General features: G+C 37.2%; 1 protein-coding gene across 1 annotated transcript in view; it reads right to left on the bottom strand.

Annotated features, from left to right (window-relative positions):
* RPAP2 (RNA polymerase II associated protein 2) overlaps nt 1–21,222 on the bottom strand; it is a gene marked incomplete at its 5' end in the record, with an annotated part of 46,625 nt that extends 25,403 nt beyond the window's left edge. The window contains 10 exons of the mRNA XM_010083615.1: nt 2,720–2,788; nt 9,179–9,259; nt 11,573–11,667; nt 12,744–13,683; nt 14,548–14,583; nt 16,867–16,955; nt 18,196–18,261; nt 19,281–19,379; nt 20,048–20,162; nt 21,177–21,222. Coding sequence (XP_010081917.1) covers nt 2,720–2,788; nt 9,179–9,259; nt 11,573–11,667; nt 12,744–13,683; nt 14,548–14,583; nt 16,867–16,955; nt 18,196–18,261; nt 19,281–19,379; nt 20,048–20,162; nt 21,177–21,222 — 1,636 coding nt within the window. The remainder of the gene's footprint in view (nt 1–2,719; nt 2,789–9,178; nt 9,260–11,572; nt 11,668–12,743; nt 13,684–14,547; nt 14,584–16,866; nt 16,956–18,195; nt 18,262–19,280; nt 19,380–20,047; nt 20,163–21,176) is intronic.
* Nucleotides 21,223–21,645: the final 423 nt, after the last annotated feature.

Genomic DNA, 21,645 nt, shown 5'->3' with positions numbered 1-21,645 from the left:
ATAATAGTTATTCTGCCCAGCAGGTTTCACAAAAAGGGTCAAGGCACTCTGAAAGTGCACTGTGAAGCTAAGTACACTGTTTGAGTCCTCAGCACACGCTAGCCATATATGAGAAGGAAGTGGTGAGCCACAATATCGATGCTTGCACCCCATTTTGTGCAAAGTCCAACAAGTTGCTACTTTAAATAAAACAACCCTGCCCCCTTCCAAACAAAATAAAAAAATACTAGAGGTCTCAATAGTTTCTTTTGAGGTATACCCTGAAATCCCATGCTCACTCTGCCTTCTGTAGTCTCTGTTCTTACACCTCCTGCACCCCAAGGTACCTGTAATATAGTCTTTCATCCTCCTGGGAAGAGGAAGTATTATCCTCTTCCAGGGTGTTGCTTATGCTACTTCGCTGTTCAGTGTTAGGACTAAAATGGCCATCCTGTGTCTGGGATCAGGTCAATACATATTCTGAAAATGTTCTCCTCTTTCAGTGAGAGAAGCTAGTAAATAGCCGCTCTGACCCAGGCCCCATACAGCTCTGCAATCTAAATGACATTATATGTGCTGCAACGTGCATCACCTCTCAGTATAGCTAAGGGGAAGCCAGAGAAGACTGGCTGTAGAAGACTGTGTAATTCTTTTTATGAGCAATATTAGTAAGATATGACAGATCCCTTGGCAGACTGCAGGAGGTGAGAAAGGGCCACAGTCTGAGGACCCATCTGTAAGAGGTTGCCCAAGTCCTCAGTAGCCTTTCTCTGCACACTTCTGGCTTCCACCAAATATTCAAGTTTGATTAGAATTCTCAAATAATTAAATGTTCTGGTTTAATTTTTCCGGAAATGATGCAACACACATCATCTTAGAGCAATCTTAACACTCTACTTCTGCCCCACCTACATTCTTCCACATCCTCTCCTAAGAGGGTGCTGAGAGAAGTTGTTCAAAATCTTAAGATCAGGAGCTTGCAAGAACCTTACAATAAGCTGAAGCCAACAGCAGTTCTATTCATTATTTCACCAGAATAATATTAGAAATAAAATCTGCTGTTTTAGGATCAATTATCAGTCATTTGTTTAGGGGTGGAACTTTAGAAAGCAAAAGTAAAAAGAGACTTGGTTTTCTCCTTCTGCTGCTCGCTACAAAGACTGCCTGCTACTTGTAAAACATTTTAAAGCAATTGTAAAACAATCATTAGGTATGCAAACATTCAGAGCTCATCATATGCAGAGAGACCAGCAACATATTTTAACTTCTGATTAAAACTCACCATTTCCTTAAATGTACAGAAACTACTTGAAAAATTAATAAGATCTGTTTCACAAATTACCAATTCAACCATAAGAATATATAGTAAAAATGACAAAAGATTTGTTCTTATAGTTGATAAAAAATTTATACCAAGGCATTCAAGTAAAGTTACTTTCTGTGTTCTGATTTAATGAATCATTTGAGCGGTATCTGGCTGGGTGACACAGATGTAAGGCTCGCTGAAGCCTGCTCTAATGCCTGCTGGTATAGTCTTCCTTGGGACAGTAAAGCCAGAACAACGTGTCAGACTGAAGTAATATCAAAGAAAGTAAGTGCAGTACTGGGGATGCTATGAGGCTGGCCCACAACGCCTCTTGACCTGTGAATGTCTGTAAGTACTTCTCTGTCCCATAGGCTCCAGTGACCCAGGAAGCCCAAAAGAAGCAGCAGCAGTGCGGTAATAAACCATCTCTGGAATAAGATTTTTGCAATCTTGTAATTCAAACTGAAAGACGTACAAAGATTGCCTGATGGTTTAACCCCACTGAAAGGCAGTGCCTGACACTATGTGAAACCACCAGTGATTTCTTCAAAGATGAACAAATGCTAAATGTTTAGTACAAATTTGTGAGAGAACTGTCTGTTTTACACACTGCAAAGTTTATATCTTTAACTTCAGAAATTTACTTGAATTTGGAAAATATAAATTAAGGAAGTTACCTGCTGCATATGACTACAGCTTTTATAGATCACGCATCTGTGTAGAAGTTTACTGAAAGATGCTATAACAAAACCATGATTCCTGTCCGGAAATCCCTTGGAAAGAATTTAATTCTACATTAGGTAGAACAAAGCTAAGGAGGACTGTATGCACTGTAGTATCGTAATCTTAAGCAATAAAGCTAATCTTCATAAAAAATAAAATACTGGGTCCCAGGATTCCTTTCAGAAATTTGAGAATTGCTAAAAAAAGCCTTCCCCTCTCAAAGGAGTTTGCTAGAATATTCAAACAAACATATTTAGAAGCACACCAAATCTTTATGGAAATAATTTGACTTTAATCATGAGAGTGAAATCTTTTAAGAAATTAGAAGTAAAATTGAGCAATGAAAAGTGTAACAGTTATGCCAAATACAAATAATAAAATAAACGTAATTTTGTCCTACTGTTGGAGAGGGGAAGAATGTTTGTCAGTAGCAAATGGAAGAGAGTGAAGTATACTCCTCCCTTTACCCAGCCCTCTTTAAAAACCCCTATAGCTTTTTTTAACATAAGTTTGTCCATTGTTAATATGTTGTTGCAAGTGGGACAACGCTGTGTTGTCAAGATAATTTAGTTCATATGCATGAAAAAATATTTTTGTTGATTCCCCAGTTAAAGAAATCTTTCCTTCCTTTTATCTGAAAATTAAATCTTGTCTCAATAGGCTAGTTAAGACAGTTGTGTATGAGAATATTTGATATTAAAGGATACTTACACAGATAACAAAACAATAGCAATTAGAGTCCATTCAGGCATTTTGTGAATAATATTTCTGTTTGTTAACCTGAAAAAAAAAATTTTAAAAAAAATCAGAACATTTCAGAGTGAAAGCAAACAGATTTTAACTGCTGAATTCTGATTTAAGTCTACCATTGAAAGACTTAAAACACTGAGTTACAACGTAGCAACGACAGCAGTATCTAAGCAATTCACCAATTTTCGGGCTCCTCTCTGTAATGCAGAATTCCCAATATGTCTTTTTTTCTACATTAAAGTGGGATGGGGAAGACTGAACAGAATCTAATTCTTTGAATTAGCGTGCAAACTGTCCTTCTTGCTCACAGTTTCCCTTCTATGTAGCCTTGTATAAATTCCTATCCAGAATGAAGGTACCCTGTCATTCATACCCACTTCTCCAGGCACTGGTGAAGATAGGAGGTTGCTTAAAATGAAACACCTGGCAACAAATGCAAAGCCAGGGTTTTCTTCCCCAGTAAGATCCTTTTAAAAGATTCTTCTGGCTAAAATATAGATACCCCTAAAAAGTGTTAAAAAGTGGAAAAGTATTTGTACTTGCCATTGTTAAAATTATTTTAACTAATTCCCCAAAGTTAATTCAAAATGGTCATTAAAAGTGCAGTTATTAATAAGATGCTTTATAGGATGATTTTGCACTTCCTTGCTTCTGACAGCTTTTAAAAATTTTAAAAATTAATTTTTATTTAAGGATAGTAAAAATTAAAGCAATATTATCCTATTTTTCTCCTCAAATCTCCAGGTCTTACAACCAAAATAAGACTTTGAAGCAATGATTACTCAGTGTCTCAACAGCCCAAGTCTTATTAAATGATGAAAGGAAAAGCAATGTTTTGTACTACATGTACAGGAACTGTCAAACTAGAACCAATAGTTCCGGCAAATACAGATTACTTGTGTTGTTAAAAGACTCATGTTTCCCAATTACTATCTGAAATAGCTAATGCCATTAGCTGGCAAAAAAGCTGGCACCTGGTAAACTGTTACATTTTTCTATCTATACAACAAGAGACAAAACAACGGCTGAATGTGACTCAGAACTGATGACAGTGATAAACACTCCCAAGAAATGCCTGATGGAATCATCTTGACAAGCAATTCATATGTAACATTCCAGTTAATCTGCTATGATGAGACACAATGGAAGAGACAGCTCCAAGCCACCTGGGAAACTCTGTCAAAGAGAGAAAGCAGCTTTATTTCAATGCTCTACAAGGAGTTATTATTGATTAGAGCACAGGAAGGTGTCATTCTTGTACACAAACTGAGAGATGCAGTTATTTGTGTCAATTAACTCTCATTCAATGTTAGTATTGATTGGCAAGGTCTGAACACTAGTCATTGCCATCAATATGCTATTATGAAGGAGGTAGTCAAAAGACAGATAACCAGCAGGACACGGCAATACAGATCTGCTGATGTACTACTGTCACTGGACTGGATGAACAGTCAACTCAGGCTTCCACAACGAGTAACCTTTCAGTACAACACCTGTCCTAAGCACTTCTGCAGCTGAAAAAAAACCCAAAACATTTCAGGCAGATCAGACTAAAGCTTGCAACCTACAGGTGTGAAGCCTTAAATAATAAGGAGCAGTGGAAGGGCAGTCACTTTCAAAAACAAGCTGTGTGTCAACACCAAGGCCTCTGAAGAGCAAAGCTTTCAGAAAACAGGGACGTGCAAGTCCTCTCTAAAAATGGTTCATTAATCCTTTGTCTTGCCTCTAGCTAAAAACTGTTACTTCAGAACAATCCATGAAAGAGAGGTCAGTCGATTTCTGTCATAAACATATAAAGTGGAAATGTTAAAACTCCACAAAACTTTGTGTACATGATTTGAGTTTTGCAGCGAGATACTTTTTGTCAGTTTGGTTAAATTCTCCCTGACCTACTCAAAGAAAGAAAACAATATGCAACTTTTCAAAACAGAATGTAACTACTTTCTTGGCCTCTGTAGGGCAGGAAATGCAAGCCAAGAAGGTTGGATAATCCCAAATAGCTGTGTGGGTCACCGAGCTGTTAGTTTTTAGGTGTCGTGGTTCACCCCTGTGAGATGTACTGCAGCTGGTCTTGACTGCTTCCACCATCCAGTAGGCAGCAGGAGCCATGCAGCAATTTCAATACTCCGTGAAGGAGCTCAGACTGAGCAGGTGGATCCAAGGGCAGAAGCTGACAGGATAAAGGACTAAAGAGTAAGATGCATAAAAATTCCATTCCAAATGACCTCCCAACAACTCACTAGTGCCCAGCCTGCAAACGAAGTGAACTCCAATATGGAAGTTGTAGGAATACCAGGGCTGTGATTCTGTGATTCTGTGAGTCCAAAGTTCAAATAACCAGTAAATAAAAAAAGTAAGCCCAAAAATGACAGAAAAAGAGGATACACAGTTGGTTCTACTTTTTTTCCTTTAGTTGTCTTCCCATTTAATTACCATCAGCTGCAAATTTTGCTAACAGAACTCCAAATGATGGCCTGATTTGTAAACAGTGTCAGCCGTGGAAGCAGATTTAAGCACATCCCTAAGTGACTTTTGCAATAACTTAAACAGGGACCACAATAAACTTTAAGTTATAGGAAAGACACTCAGCAATGCAGGAGCTCAACAGCCTTTCCTCAGCAGGACTACGCTTCCTGGGATTTATAGGAAACAATTTGACAACAGGAATACTGTCCAACAGGGAATGGCAGATGGACACCAGGATTATTATGCTAAATACGTATACCCTAACAGGCCCTAGCATCAGGTGTTATGAACTAGATGCAAGAAAATGTAACTGGTTAATATAAAACAATTTTTTAAAAGTATATTTTTCTTTATACTTATTTATAAATTATAGTCTCGAGTGTTATTTCCTTTTCTAGAAGTTTGTTTATCCTTACAATGAGAATATAGTTGTCATCTATGAATCTAGAGCTCAATTTTTAACATGTTACTAAGAATTTGACCAATAGCTAGTAGCAATGAGTTATTGGTACTAAAGGTACATTTGGTGAAAAAACATTCCTTTGAACAGGTCTGTGCTTCCTCTCTGTTTTACCCAGTATGTCTTTGTTCTTACACTAGGAGAAAAAGAAAAAATGTTCCCAAAATAGCGAAGATTCTCTTTCTCTTTTGTTTTACACATCTATCTTTGTTGCAGAGTGAAGTCATGAGCATTGTTGCAAATGAAGCAGCCTTTTTCTTCACACATCCAGATTCCCAGGTGTAGGCATATGTAACTTCAGTTCAAGAATCTGACCTGTTAGTTTGGCTGTTTGCCTGTTCTGTAAGGCAGTAAGATGACTTCCTGGGATTAGGACATAAAGTTGTGACTTTAGGGGACCTCAGCTATTTGTAATTTTTCCAAAACTTGCACTAAAATAAGCAAAGTTAAACTAACCCAGGTGAGCACAGGCAAGTAGTAAAGCATAGATTGTTTTTCTTTAGGCTTCAACTAGACCCATTTAACCACAAAAGACAGCTCCTCTACCCCCTGAAAATGAGCAACATATTTACATACTGTAGTATAATTTAGTTTGATGACAAGCAAATATGACCTACTGTTATAATTTTAGGCTCTCTTTAAGAGAAGCCCATTGACTTGAGAAAAAAAAATCATAAATGCTCTGGTGCTTTCACATGTGCATACAGAACCTTGTCTGTGACAAAGTATTGCTGATTGACTTGAAACCCAGAACCTAAAATTCCACTTAACAGGGATAATAGGTAAACGCCTGTTAGTGACTGTTTACACCCACAATACATATTTAAAAGCTAAATTATTGCCTTGGAAACAAGATAAGACGAAGCTGTAATAAAAAGTCTTGAACACATCTTTAGGAAACAAGTGTATCACATTCCATGATACTCAATTAGTTCAATGTCAATTATAAGCTCCATAAAACAAAATAAGTACTTGCAACCATAAGATACAGACAAAATTCTATTTTCAATATTAAATACTATGCTTAAAAAAACCCAACCACACATGCACAAACATAATCATTTAGCCTCAATTTATATATAAATAGCTAATTTTCTCTTGATCTTTTAACAAAGTGCCCTTACACACTCTGGAGAATTATTTGACATCTCAGTTTTCGTAACAAAAGCTTACAGGCACTGAGGGACTTTGTTTGGGAAGAGCTCTAACCATTCTAAAATGTCTCTTGAGATCCCTCTAGTGCGTTTCCCAGCAGTGGTGATTGAATAAAATGCTGCCCAAAGGAGGCTGAACTGCAAGTGTTCCCTTAAAAACCAATGGAGTGGAAAATCGTTGTTGCTCAGTTCACCACATGCTCTTTTACCCTTCTTCAGCTAAGCTCTAGTACAGCCATGTGTTTTATCTCCTACCCTCTCTGGCAAGTTCTTAATCCTGAAATATTTCCAGTACAAAAAGCAGGAAAGAGCTCTAGCATTTGTCAGTGCTCCCTCCGTAGTCATTATGCATTTTAACCGCATTAACAAAGAAAGTAAAGTTAATACCCTGCAAACATAAATACCATTTAAAATTTATCCCAGGTCTCCCTGCCAAGGCATTCAACCTAAAAGCAGAGAGACCACTCTTACTGAGTAAATTTAAACCCACGTACAGAACTGGAGAGTCAAACCTATGCCTTCATCTTAATACCCATGAGCTAGCTTTTGGGTATCAACAGACCCTCCTGTATCAGAAATGGAAGAAGGAGAAAGGTCCCAAAGGCTTTTAGTGCTTCCCTATTTCCTGGATTTTTGTATTATTTTACTATCAGTTACAATAAAACTCCATTTATTTTGAGACACATGCATATAAAGGCACTTACAAATTCTTGTGTAGTGCCCACAACTGTCTTCAACCATCCCCTGCCCACAGTGCTGAATTTCTAAGCAATTTATCTGAAATGAGAGCCCCAAGAACTTGCTACCATTACCCTCAACTTACTTCCTAGCAAAAGAAGACTTAAAAATAAACTCACACAGTGTTATCTGAGGGATCAGAAATAGATCAGGGGAGACACTTAAAATACGATAAATTACTGCTACATGAGCCAGGTATTGGGATCAAAGTGCAAATTAATTAGTGTTGGTTCCATTCTGTAAACCCACAGGTGTATACATAAATAAGTTTTCAGAAGTCCATTTTGGCTTCAAAGCTCCTTTGCTACAAACCACTTTTAAAACTTCATATTCAGACCTCATTTTTCTTTGAATAACAGAAGTGATTTAAAATAGAAGTTCTGCTTTTGAGAACCTCCAGGACTTCTTACATAATCAATCACACAGAAGTAGATTGAAAGAGACCAAATGTAATTTTTCCAGTTCTATCAACCCATAAGCTAAAGTTAAGCATTAAGCACTCAGACTGCAGAGCAACAAATTTGTTTTAAATTTTAAGACACAAAGATCTTATTCAAACAGTAGGCATATATACAGTATATACATGCTGCTCCAATATAACCAAAAATAACTTCCCTGGTTTCAGTGCTGTTGTTAAAATAAAAGGTTAATCACAATTTAAAAAGACTGTAATTACAGAATCAAGTTAAAACACTAACAATTCTTTTAAATAAAAGACATCATGCACAGAGTCAGCAGAAAGGAGAAAAGTATCTTCCATAGCAAGAAATCCTGCATATAGAGGTTTTAGTCTGTGTTTTAGTGCCATTTTTCCAGACTAGATTCCTTGTTGCAAATGCCACATGAATGACTTTTGGAAAATTTACATGTACACCTCATGCAGGTTGGGGAAGTCAGGGGGAAGTTTCAAGAGTGACGTACACAGAGCTAGCAACTGTTATTGCTCCTTTTCCTCACAATACTTCAAGATCCAGGACATGACCTAGGTCCAAGTTATTAGAGTTGTATCCCAAAGAAAGCCTAAAAATGTTCAGCGAAGTTACCACCATCCTGGTTTCCCCCCTTCTTTATCCCAGTGTTTCCAAATACTGTCTCTAGTGCTTTTGACTGAACCAGAAGCTTCATCTGTGATGATAAAGTGTCCACTAGATCTACTTCCCCTTGAAATGAGGAACAAGACAGACCAAACTGGACCTTCTTCCTGGCTCTAGAAGTTAGTGGAAACAAGTATTAATCACACTAAAACCATTTAGTCCAGCTGTGGGGAGCCAGAGCAAGAGAAAGCGACAGATCTCAGAAACTCAGGCTTAATAGGAGGTGACGAGGTAGCAGAACCTTTAAAAGACTCACCATCATCCTCCAGAGACCACTGGCCTAGTTTTTAAAAATCTACAAATACTCCTGGTGACCTAGCCGCTGTCAGGAGCAGGGAAAGGGCTGACTTGTTAGTCCACAGGGAATGTGACATTACCTACATGAACACACCAGCCAGAAAAGGGCAAATCTGCAATAGGGCCCTCTCTGTACCCAAATCACAAATCATTCAACAGCATGTTTAATTAATCCATCAACAAGAATCTCTAAATAAAGACCAATACTCACCGGAAAGTTTTGACAAGATTTTTTAGCTCTGTGTAAACATCACCTGCAGCAATCTGAAGAGGGCCCAAAACTGCAGGTAATCTAGAAGGCAAAAACCCTGGTCAATATACATTTTAATCTCTTTCTCACTTCTCAATTAGGACTTCCACCAAAGCTCATGAAAGCTAATAAAAAGAGATGGTTTTTTGTGCAGGAGATCAGGCCTGTAGTTTACATTTCTGATTCCTCCGAGCGGTATTTGGGCAACACCTTCACTTTAGAATAGCTTGTTTTTAAAAATAAGCAGCTCTACTTCAGTGTAGACATCATAAAGAAGAAATTAAATATAGTTTTATGTGTATACTTAACTTCACATTTCAGTTCTGACATGACATTCTTACTAAAACAATCAAAGTTTTTACATTAGGAGGTTTAGAATTCCAGGCCTTATAAATGTTTCAAATATTTATATTCCTCAGACTCACACAGATGCAACATAAATAACATTCCACTGTAAGCCTGATAGTTGGAATCAAGATGATAGTAGGGTAATCAGAAAATTTCAAAAGAAATAATAAAACAGATTGCTTCCCTCCTTGATTTTGCGTAAAAATTGGTGTAGCACGCAACAAACCGCACATACCATTTAACTAGTTGTCAGTATCCCCCGAATACTGGAAATAACATGCATTGTTTTTCATATTTAGGATGAAACTTTTGCCTCTATTTACTTGTTTAATAGTTAATATCCTCTTGCATTAAATATCCAGTTATTTATATTTATATGCATATATGCACATGGTGCATCCATACTGCTGGAAGAATCAAGATTTCTGTGCTCCTTTACGCCATGGCATGTTTTACAAAAACTGAGCACAGGACTCCTGTGATGCTGGGCATATCTGTATTCCCATTGACTTAATCTGAACACACTAAGAAATCATGGTTTTATCACAATGAATATTGTCTCTTTTACTTGAGTGTGACAGGACTACTGCATCACCTCATGAAATTTAAAAAGACCAACTAAGGAAGGGGATAGTCAAGAATAAAACCTTTGAAGAAACTAAGAAAAAAAATTCTCTCTTATGCTCTATTCATAGTATCAGACTTTTAAGTTCAAGAGAAATTTTGCTGGAAGCAAAACTGACAAACTTGTGGGAAAATCTGACGGAGCAAAGAAATTGTTTTACCATACAGTAGTAGTCCTTGGGATCTATGCAACATTCACCCTTAGAGAAAGATCAGAGATAGCCACCTTTTTTGCAGCATAGTTTGATTCCATGTTTGTGGCCTGTCCACACTTTTTGCAGGTAGAGAGAAATAAAATGGAGTTTTTTGGGGGTTTTGGGGGGAGTTTTGGTTGAGCTGCTGCGAAATCTAGCTGGGCTGGCTAACACAAACTACAACTGTGGAAAAGCAAAATACCCCTAAGAAAACCACCACAATCATGGCCTTCAAACACTCATTTATCTGCATTGCCTCGACAACGGGGGTATATTCAAGGTCCTCTCAACTTTGACAACTTAATAATTTTAACAGCTACAGCAGAGTTGCCTTAATGTCTTTCCTGGGACTCCTGAAAAAGGTCTGATGTTTGGAAAGATTTAAGATTCATCTCTGAGGGCCTTTAATGGTTGCAGCTAGAGACACACTGATACCAGCCATCCGAACATGGACTAGAAACTCCTTCAGCAAAACCTTTGCTTAAACTATTAACAGGTTTGACAACACCACTTCCTTCTGTTTAGATTTGTTTACTGGCAACAGTATGCTTAATGTACAAGACAAATATTTGCACTCCTCCCAAGCAACTTCAAGTTTTTCAGTTTAGACTTGAGCAGTTGGTACATACAGCTATTTAAATATTTCATATTTTATGTCCATCAGAATCTGCTTTTAATCAACTTAGAAGAATCTAAGTAGTTTATATTATTTCCAGATAACTGAGGGAAAGGAGGATGATAAATAAAGGTCTTGCTGTGGATTTTTTTTTTTTTGGAAGCACATATTCTCATTTTAAGCTCCATGTGTTATACCAACATTCAGAACCAAAACCCAGAAATTTTCAGTGTAATGGCACAATTGCATTGACTTCTGCCAACTACTGAAGAGCGGGAACATGCTCTCATGTCAGCCTGGAATGCCGTCAACTACAAGCTCTAAAGCTTGCAGGAAGGGACAAGTTTCTTCTAGAGAACACCTTAGTAGTGGGATTCTGATATCTACCTCAGCAGGCTGTGCAAACTGACATCTCAGAAATAGATAAGTTCTTAGGGCAATAATGGGTTTAAGTTATGACTAAAGCCACCTAGAAAAAGCCAGAATGTCCTTGCACAGTGTGTTTGTTTCTTAAAAGGATGATGAATGAGCATCAACTTCAGCTTGATATTTACCAAAGTAAAGGATACTTACGCTTTTCTCAGTTTTTCAAGGACAATTCGCTTTCTTATCTGCATTTGTGCACTTGAATCAACAAGTGGGAAGGTGAGATCTTCCTGTTGATCATCCTGCATTAGACAAAAAACTTTAACAGCTATAACCTAGTATTTAATTAAAGTCAATGCATCAAAATTGTCACAGCATATCAATAAATGTTTAAACATAAGAAAACTGTTATCTCTGAATAGAAAAAAACCCGCAATCAGTAATATCTTCATGGACTCAAGCTTGCTTAATCTGACCCAACATCCAGTGTGCAGCCCCTTCCCTAAGCTAGACATTTTAATTCAACTAATGGTAAATTCCTTCAAAACTTAAGTCAGAGTAAGCTTCTTCCAAGAAGCAATGCAATAGCTTTGTTTTACAAGAAGCAGCATTATGAAAATTCCACCCTCTGATGCTAATACCACACTTGAACTTTAAAAGCAAAAGCAATTCACACACCAGGACAAACTGTACAACCTACCTGTCCTAGTCAGCATGCTGTTTTTACAGTAGTGACAAGAAGACCCGGCTGCTGTCAGCTCGTTTGTCTGATCTGGAGGGGGTAAAACCTCAGACTACTCTATTTCTTGTGGTCAGTAAATCCTCCCAAGGTCTTTTCCCAAATTGTCTAGATTGCAGCAACATATCCAAATAAATCAGCAGGTTCCAACTCAGAGAATTTTAACAAAAAGTAATGCCAGAGATCTAGTCTTACTCAAGAGAAGAAATACAACCTCAAGTATACTCTGTCATGAATAAAAGAAAAAAATAATTAAATAAAAATTTTATTTAATTAATCAAAGCGGGGGGGGGGAACCCCAAACACGTTCCCTCTTCACCCAAGGTCTACTCTGTTTCATGACAGATTGTTCACCTAAGTAAACCTTCCTTACCTTCATGCTTCACAAACTGAAAGACAGCTATCAGAATTGAATGCGTCCCAAAGAGTCATACAAATTCATTCTTACTAACCTAAAATATGATTCCTCAACCTTATGGGATTGTTGTAAATCTATCTAACCTTCCTTTGACTTTTTTACATTAATAGTTTGATGTTACCTTGATCATACCCACTTATGATGACAGAAACAAAGAGCTTGTAGCAAGTCTTTGAAGGCAAGCTTTATACAGCCTTGACACTATTCCACTGGACACTTACTTTGTCTTTGCTTGGATGTTCCTCCGCTTGTACATGTGTCACTGCCTCTTCAGCCAAGATGCACTTTCCTTTATAGAACTCTTTTACTCGGAGTTCTAGGAACTCTGTTTCTTCTTTTAACTTTTCGTAACTAGGCACAGGCTTAACTATTTCACCTGGGCTTGTGAAAGGTAAAGAATAGTTCAAACTGTTTTCAGACTGCTTTACAGCAACACTGTTAAGGTCATCAGCTGCACCTAAGTCATCCTCATCAAGCTCTTCATCCTCCTGGTTGGCAGATGATATGCATTCTGATGAGCACGAAGAAGTGTAGTTGGGGCCATAGAGAAATTTTAAAGTATCCTCAGTTCTCCATTCCGTAAGTGTTTGCTTAAGCACTTCTAATAAACTGCCTTTAGAATTAACTGGATCCCTCAGTTCAGTTTTTCTATATTCTTTTGAGTTAGCTAGTGTTCTTTTAAGATGTTCTGCCCCTCTCTTGCTCACACCTAGAAAAACTATCTGTGAACCTCTACAGGTGTTTTTGTAGCTTTCTGAAGCACTCGATTTTTCTGGAGTAGTATTTTCTGAAGGCATTGCAGTTATTCTATTATGAACAGAGCAAGCATGCATTTCTTCCTGAGCATCTAATTTACAATTAGACAGTTGTTCAGTGGCTTCTACCACATCTGAGGTTTCAGTTTTAGGGCTGGAATAGACTTTCTGAGAACGCTTCTTTTTGAGGATGCTGTTTCTGTGCAATTGCTGTGCAAAACTGGCTGAACTTGACTGACTTCCTGGGAGGACAGAAGAAACAAATTCTTGTTCAGCATCACTACTGCTGTCACTGTCTGTGTCATGAGAACCAGATTCACGTGGATTTGAAGGTATCCTAGGATTTTCAATGTCAGATGCTTTAATTACTTCATCACGTAGTTTCACCTCTTCTCCAGACTGTCCACTGTAATAGAAAACACAAGCCATCAATGAAGTAAGAAACGGGTGTTACCTGTAACAGCTTTTCATTCTTGTGCAAGAAAGATAAATAAAGCATTTTTCCCTTATAGTAGAAGTATACTTTTTTGGTTGAAGACTCATAGCTGCTATTCTAAAAGTCTTCTTGAACTCAAAGAGTTGTATTGTTCTGCAATCAAGATGACAAGTCTAGACGCTATGTAGAGAAGTGAGTCTCAGTTGCTTATTAGCAGTTAGAAAATAATAGTAAAAATATATTAATAAAGACAACATAATAATGTCAGACTTAGCATGATGAATAGTGCAATTTTAAAATGAATAGGCATCTTAACATATATATGAATATAATACTCTAAAATCAGGGGGACAGACGACCTGTTTTTAGCATACGTGAGTTTGCCACCTAATGGCCATACGTTGCAAAAGAAAACAAACAAAAAGTCACAATACACAGCAAGGTACAGAGAGATGACAGAGTAGCATGATTTCATTTTAGCTGATACAGATGTTTTAGATTAAGAAGTACAGAAGTTTTCATCACATATAATTGGTACCATTTTCTTTATAAATAATAGATGGTATAAAATATGCAAAGTACAAACAGTGTATTTGTTTCAGATTTCAACAGGCTCAATTAAGACACACAGGCCAAGAGCAGCTGTACACTAAATCATACAGATCAAATATGCTGGTTTAGAATCACAAAGGAAAAAACGAAACAAGACAAATAATCCTTTGTGTAGGTTCTAATAAGGCCTTGTCTATAACACAGGAAATCAAAGATTCCCCTTTCACCTGATATGATGCTAATATTTCTAACTGTAAGTGCATATAACAAAAAAAATGATACCTCTGTCCCTCCTTCAGCAGCTCTATGTCTGGTGGCCTGCAAAAAGAAGACACAGAATGAAGATCTTCCTGCTAAATCAATGCTCTTGAAACAAAGATTAATACATAAAATACATCGTTGAGGTTGAAAGGGACATCTGAGGATCTTCTAGTCTAACACCCTCTGTTCAAAGCAGGGCTAGTGAGACTAGGTTTATACGTACGTGTTCACAGAGCACGATTCAAGTGCCTACAGCACAATGCTGTTATGCTGAACATTTAACAGAATCAGCAAGTCACACAGTTTTCGTCAGAAAGGACCTCTGGAGGTCTCTAGTCTGACCTCCTGCTTGTAATGCAATTGTCACCAGCATTGTATTAGGTCAGCCACAAATCAATGAAGTTTAAATCTTTAAAACCTCCAAAGATGGAGATTTCAAAGCATTGCTGAGTATCCCGTTTCATTCCACCATAACCTTAGTACAATTTTTTTTCCCAATGTCCAACCTGAACCATCCAGATGATAATTTGTGGCCACCATGCCTTTCTAAGTTTTCTGCTATCAACTAAGAATAGTTTGGCTCTGTAATCTTTTTAACTTTTTTCCAAGTAGCTGTTGACTGCTTTCAGGTCACCCTTTGTTTTCCTCTTCAACAAACCAAACATGCCAAGTTCCTCATAGGTCACAAGGTTCCTATAGTAAAAACAATCTTGGGCCATTTACAGGAAAATGCTCCAAATTAACATAAAGAAAAAAAAGAATATTCAGGATACCTTTACTTCTTTAAAATTTTACTTTGTCAAAATTTAGGCTGTCAAGCTATACTGCTTCAAGAAAATGGAGTTCAAAGGTTTCCAGAAACTCTAAGAACTATTACTAAACAAATTCTGATGGGGTTTCTTTCCAAAGCTCTATTGCAGTTTATCTGCTTCATTACAGCTACGAGGCAGCATCACAATGCTATTAATTTTATCCAACACTAAATGTTGAAATCCTCACCCACCTGTCCTATGAATGAAAGAAAACCTTTTAAGCATGCACTAAATGCACATCAATGCACTAACACCTCTCAGACAGTATACAAAAAACCCCACAGGTTTAAAAAGATGAAAGCTGCACCACTTATATGAATCAAATGCATTCGGAAACTAAAGGTGATAACATACAACGATTTAATTTATTAACTCCATATAACTCTTACTCAAATTTATAAGTGGAAGTTGTAGTCTCTTCTGGCAAAAGAATTTCAGATATCCTAATGTGTAAACATTTATCAGTGTGTGCACATGTATGTCATTGTGCAAAGAGATATACCTAGCCATGAACTATCTGGGGTTTTGCTTGTTTTTTGAAAATACCATCTCCCCACCACGACACAGCATACACAAGTAACTATGTCAGGCATAGCAGAACTACACGCTTTTGATGTTAAGAGTAAAGGGAGATTTTAGAAATACTTTTTTATAAAGACAGCAAAAACAACAGCACAAAAATACTGGTGACCTTACCTAAACATTTGAGATCAGTTTTACCTACTAGAATGCCTCCGATCAGAACAGGCTGCTCTAAACCTCTTCTCTCATGTATTTCATACAACTGATCTGAACTGTGAAACTGAGCTCATATATAATTCCAGCTAGTTTTTTTTTTGCCGAAAACCAGGAGGCTATGGTAAGTAGTGTCTTGGAAAATGAAAGCTGAATAAATTCAGCTGAACATTCTCTAGGCAAGTATTTATTGTTGAACAGTGACACCCACTGGCTCAATTCATTAGTTGCAAGCCTATGTTTCCTAAACTAGGAACACAGACTGTATCACACTGTTCCAAAATGTGTATTGCAGTAACAACAGGAAACAGGCAATATGAAATTAAAGTTTTAGACAGGATAAAGAACCTCTTCACGTTAGTCTACTCTCAGGTGCAAGCATTCACAGTCTAACCTTAAGACCAATGCCAAGTGCTGTGCTAAAATTAGAAAATCTCTTGTATAGGATAAGATTAATTCATCCTGTACATTAGTTTGCAAAAATATAATCCTAATAAGCACATTTTAAAGTTCATAGGAGTTGACTATTAATTATGACTAGTCTCCCCTCTAAATTAACATGGTCATGTCTACTGAGTAATCATGAGCAGTACTGAGTCATGTGAATTACTGTAATCGATATGGCAGCACCACTTCTAAAATGAACACCCTGCTAAGCTAACATGGTAACATCGGTTACCTCTGCTGCAGCTGAATCATTTTGATGCACTGCAGCTAACTAAACAGCACTGCAGCTTGGACAGACAAAATAATATTCTCAAAAGGAGCAATGAATGTATCAGATTATGCTTACTTTTCTTCTTCTCGCATCCATACTGGACTTTTCGAAATTTGAGCTTCAAAATATTTAGATGCTCTATAGCAAAAGTTGCTGCAAAAGCACTGGAAACAAGAGAGAAAGCAAGCAAACATGACTAAACACAATTTTAATACTCATAGAAAGGTACAAAAGTAATAGGTTTTTACACCTGTAAAATTTAAGTACCAATTCACATTTCTTTTTAAGCCTATGACCACTTTTTCAATTCACCTGAGAAACCAAACCTATCAAATAGGTCTATTCCATTCCCCACAAACCACTTTTAGTTGCTTCTTTTCTCCCCATTTTTCTGCTTTCTGCACTTTTATCACCTAGTGAGAAGCAAACCAGTGTTGGACTCTATGTAACAATAATTAAAAAAAAAGCCCCAAACTGTTCAAAGAGCAATCCCTAACCCAACAAAACAGTCATACAGTTTAAAAGGCATGCAATAAAATTCAGGTGTTTAATAACGAAAATTTTGGTTAGCAACAAAACTTGTATATTTTGCAATACTCAGAACAACATCTGAAAATGTGCAGCATCTTTGAAAAACTAACTTGCACACCCGTATCAGGAAACACGCCAAAAAAATCCCACTTCTTCTCAGATTCTTGCCTGGTAGCTTGAGAATGCAATTCCTAGAATTTAGTGTATCCCAGAGTTGTAACCAGAGGAAAAGAATGTATACTAGTGACACTAAAATTTGTTCTGGAACTAGAAATATTTATCCTACAATTTAGTGTATAAGCACTTGTATGTGACTGTGTCTCCTGTGAGCAGGCAAAGACAACTTTTACTCAACCACACCAATGAATATGCTTAAAGAAAGAAACAGACTTTGCAAAGAGATAGGTTTTATGTTGAAAAGTCCCCAAAAAGAACCCTAAAGGTAGACATGCTACTGAATGCATATGAGGTAACTTGTATTACACTACTGCAAACTTCAGAGAACGAAAAGGATGTGCACCTTGACGCTACTAAAGCTCATTGACTCTACTGGAGCAAAACAGAGAACACTTCTTTGCAAATGTCTTTAACAGATAGGCTCCATCACAATCAAACTACTATCCAAGGAAAACTTTCCATGTTATGCTTAAATTTAGAAGAGAAAATGAGTGGGTTTTTTAATTCTTTCCAAACAGAGAATCTAGAAACTGAAATGCACAAAAATTTTAATATTCTAACAGTTCCTGAAAATGAGAACTAAACATATTGGCTCTGAAACAAGCCACTATATATGAATGCTGTTACAAAATGCATTTCTGATGTTGAGACAGTATTACATACATTTTAGAAATAGAAATAGACCTGTTACCATACCTTTCTTTCAGTGATATCATAAACTCTGTTTGTTTTTGTTGAAATCCTGTACTTCTGTTTTGGCACCTAAAACAATATGCTGTTATCAGCAAGACTGTAACTTCCATCACGACCTTACAGAAAACTTCATTCTTGATTAACATACTTTAATATGTGCAATATGTTCCATTTTAACTGAAGTACATACTACAACCACCTTTTTTCTAATTCTTTTGATAATGTACCATCTCAGATGTAAGAACAGCAATTTATTTTCAATCATTTACATCTCACTAGCAGTAGAAGACAGCCTCAGATCTACAAGAAAGCCAGCACTGAACATAAAACAATGCAGCTGCTATGGTAGAAACTTTACTCATGTTTAAGTATTGGGCAATTACAGACAGGTCCTTTGTTAATCCATGTCTATATACATGCACGTGAGACTGTACTGTGCAGAGACCCCACCACTACCCAGACAAACCCAGAGAGGAACTTACATAAAACATAATACAGTTTCCGAGTGAAGTTCTGTGGGGACATCTAAAGTCCAAAACAGTAAAATTTTTTCCACTCAGATTTTTTTCAGATAATCAGGGCTACCACAACTGGTGTTACATCACAGGCTATCTAACTGAACTCTGAGCTCTACTTAGGCTCTGCCATACCATACTTACTGTGACTGATTTTGACACAGGTAACATTTTTAGAGCAGACATATGCATTCACATAGTGATATCCCTGCATTGTATTATTTTTTTCTCTTCAGTCCTTCTCAGAAAGGTATGTGTGGTTACACTGAAGAAGGAAGAAGATTAGGAAGCTTCTGCATGCACCAAGGCCATGAAGCCATAACTCATTCATCTTTATTACTGTCAAAGTAGATGCTAACTGATTCTGTCATACAGTAATGGTTGTCAACTGATCAAATTTTACCTTTTACTTCAGAAGGATTATATTGAAATGGAATTATATGATGCCTGGTCCGTTACTTGACAGTATTTTAATCTGTTTAATATTATAAGTTTAAAATTAAAAAGAAAAGGCAAGAGAATAAAAATTGTGAAAAGACTTATGATAACAGCATTAATAAAAAAGCAACTTACATTTTCCAGTTTATTTTGACATAGAGGATAACCACATAATTTGATGATAGACCGTTCATCAACAATGTCTTTATAGTGAGATGGAGTAATGCATTTTCCCTAAAATGACAAGACAATAGTTCAACAACAGATACTAGAAGATCTGTCTTTTTTCATACTCAAAACTTCTCATAAGCAAATAAATATTTTTAGTTATTTAGTAAGTTTAATAAACAACAATTAGAACCTACACAGTGAAAATGGTAAAAGGGTAAATAAGGAAAGAAGACAGACATAGGCACTTCTTTTTAAATATACAAGAGTCTCATAATTTGGCCTCTATTTGCACCTATTTTCATAATTCTCCTCTATTTACATGTTTTGTATACCCCATTTACCAGCCTATTTACAACCTTAGCAGAAGTAATCATCATCCTGTTTCACCAAAGCCGTGCTGTCAGATAAACTGTGGGGCATTACAGATACTTTTGCCTAAATTCACAGATGACGTGATGTGGAACTAAATTTTTACACTTCACCTAACAGTTCAGAACTACAGACAAATAAACAAAGGCAGTGGTAATGAAGTCAGGACTTACAAAAGTCCTGCAAAACTAGGGCATGTTTTCACTGCAGAACCCTTGAAAATAAGACAAACATCATCAGAGCTGACGAGAGAGGGAATAAATGATTTGTTTACTTAAAACTACAGCAAATTGTTACAAGAAATCTTTAAAAAAAAGTTGAACGCTAAGATAAAAAATAGTATAAAAACTTGCAACACCTACAGAATTCAGAAAAAATTCTTCAGTAATGTTCTCTTCCAGGAGTTGTTCAACAATATACAATGCTTTTTTCTCAAATTCAATCTTCTTTCTCATAGCAGCCTCCAAAGCTGCTTTCCTGTAATAGAACAGACACTGAATGACACAGAAGGGAGATTGCCATAAACAATTCTCCAATTGGATCTTTATCTTTTTTTCTGAAATACAGTAGCTTGCTTTTTCTGGATCACACCATGTTGGCCAAACAAAGCAAGAAGTAACTTGACTAGTAATTCTGTAATAACTACAAAAGAGTTTCCAACCTTGGTTTGCTTTATTTCCACCCCAGTCAGGAAAAGCACTGACTCTTATTGCACTGCAATACTTCCATACAAGGTTACTCAACTCTTCTTGCAAGACAGGGAAACCCAGAACTTGCTGGACAAAGAGCCTGGGACAGACCATTTATGGAGTGTTGTCATGAGAAGGGGAGCTGGATGAGACGTGAAGAGCAGGAAGAAAAAAGACTGGGAGGAGACTGAGTGTGAGGGTACAAAATAAAGGAAAGAATAAATCAAACACATCCCACTAGAGTGTATTTCCTGAGTCTTGCCAGTATTCTATTGTCAGCAAATACCCAGAGAGCAACCACCTAGGTGTCTCTGATCTCCCTTTGGCAGTGCTTCCCACAGAGATAGTCCATATACATTGTCCTGCTGTCTTAACCAATAGAGGTCTACGCTGTTCACCTGGAAGTAGAAGTCTGCTACGGAGTCAAATGAATATTCAGGAGGTTGCCCACGGCAGAAAGGGGTTTTTCCTCTCAAGTTTGGTTTATAAAGTGAATAAAGAAAAATGGCAGGTATGCAAAGAAAGTAACGTGGCAAAAAGCAAGCACTACAGAGTAAGGAAATACAACTGTGGAGGTCAGATTCATAAGCTTCTAGCATATTATACAATGCACATCCATGCTTGCTGTTAGAAGTTACATGGCACCACTCCAAACAAGCCTGCACAACGCTGATGCTGGCGATCTCCTGAAGTTAAGTCACGGTACTCTGAGAAAGTGAAACAGCCACACAAGGCAGAGAATGCAATTTCAAAGTGAGGCAAAACAATATGATTGCCAAGTATTGTTAGTCAGAAATTATACCTTTGAGCAGCATCTTCATCCTTCGGAGCAGCTGAATGCTTATTTCCTAGAAATCGAATACACAAATGTAGACATACAGAAATCAGTGTACTTTCTGCCTTTAACAGGGGAAAATACTGGAACCTGAAAAATATTAAGACCTTGCAATTGTAAGCATAATCAAGAGAACTGCTTGGCAACTTGCTTTTGGTGGCTGAGTGACTCCAGGAAGCTAGCAACCATTTAGCAACAGCTACACATGGTTTTTACAAGTGTGAGGACAGACAGGCCCAACCCTCTTCACACTTTCATCCAGCATGTTTTGTACAGTCAGGAAGCTAAAGGAATAATAATATATTAAATAACTCTATCATTAAATATTATATTAAAAGGGATAATAATTTTGTGCTGACCACGCTCCCCCCGGTTCCCCAGGGGCTCTCCAGCCCAGCTTTGCCCCAGCTGCCACCCCGGCACCCCACTGCCGGCC

Source organism: Pterocles gutturalis, unplaced genomic scaffold (assembly GCF_000699245.1).
Source record: "Pterocles gutturalis isolate BGI_N339 unplaced genomic scaffold, ASM69924v1 scaffold2340, whole genome shotgun sequence".
Lineage (NCBI taxonomy): Eukaryota > Metazoa > Chordata > Aves > Pterocliformes > Pteroclidae > Pterocles > Pterocles gutturalis.
This window is presented reverse-complemented; position numbering and strand designations above follow the sequence as displayed.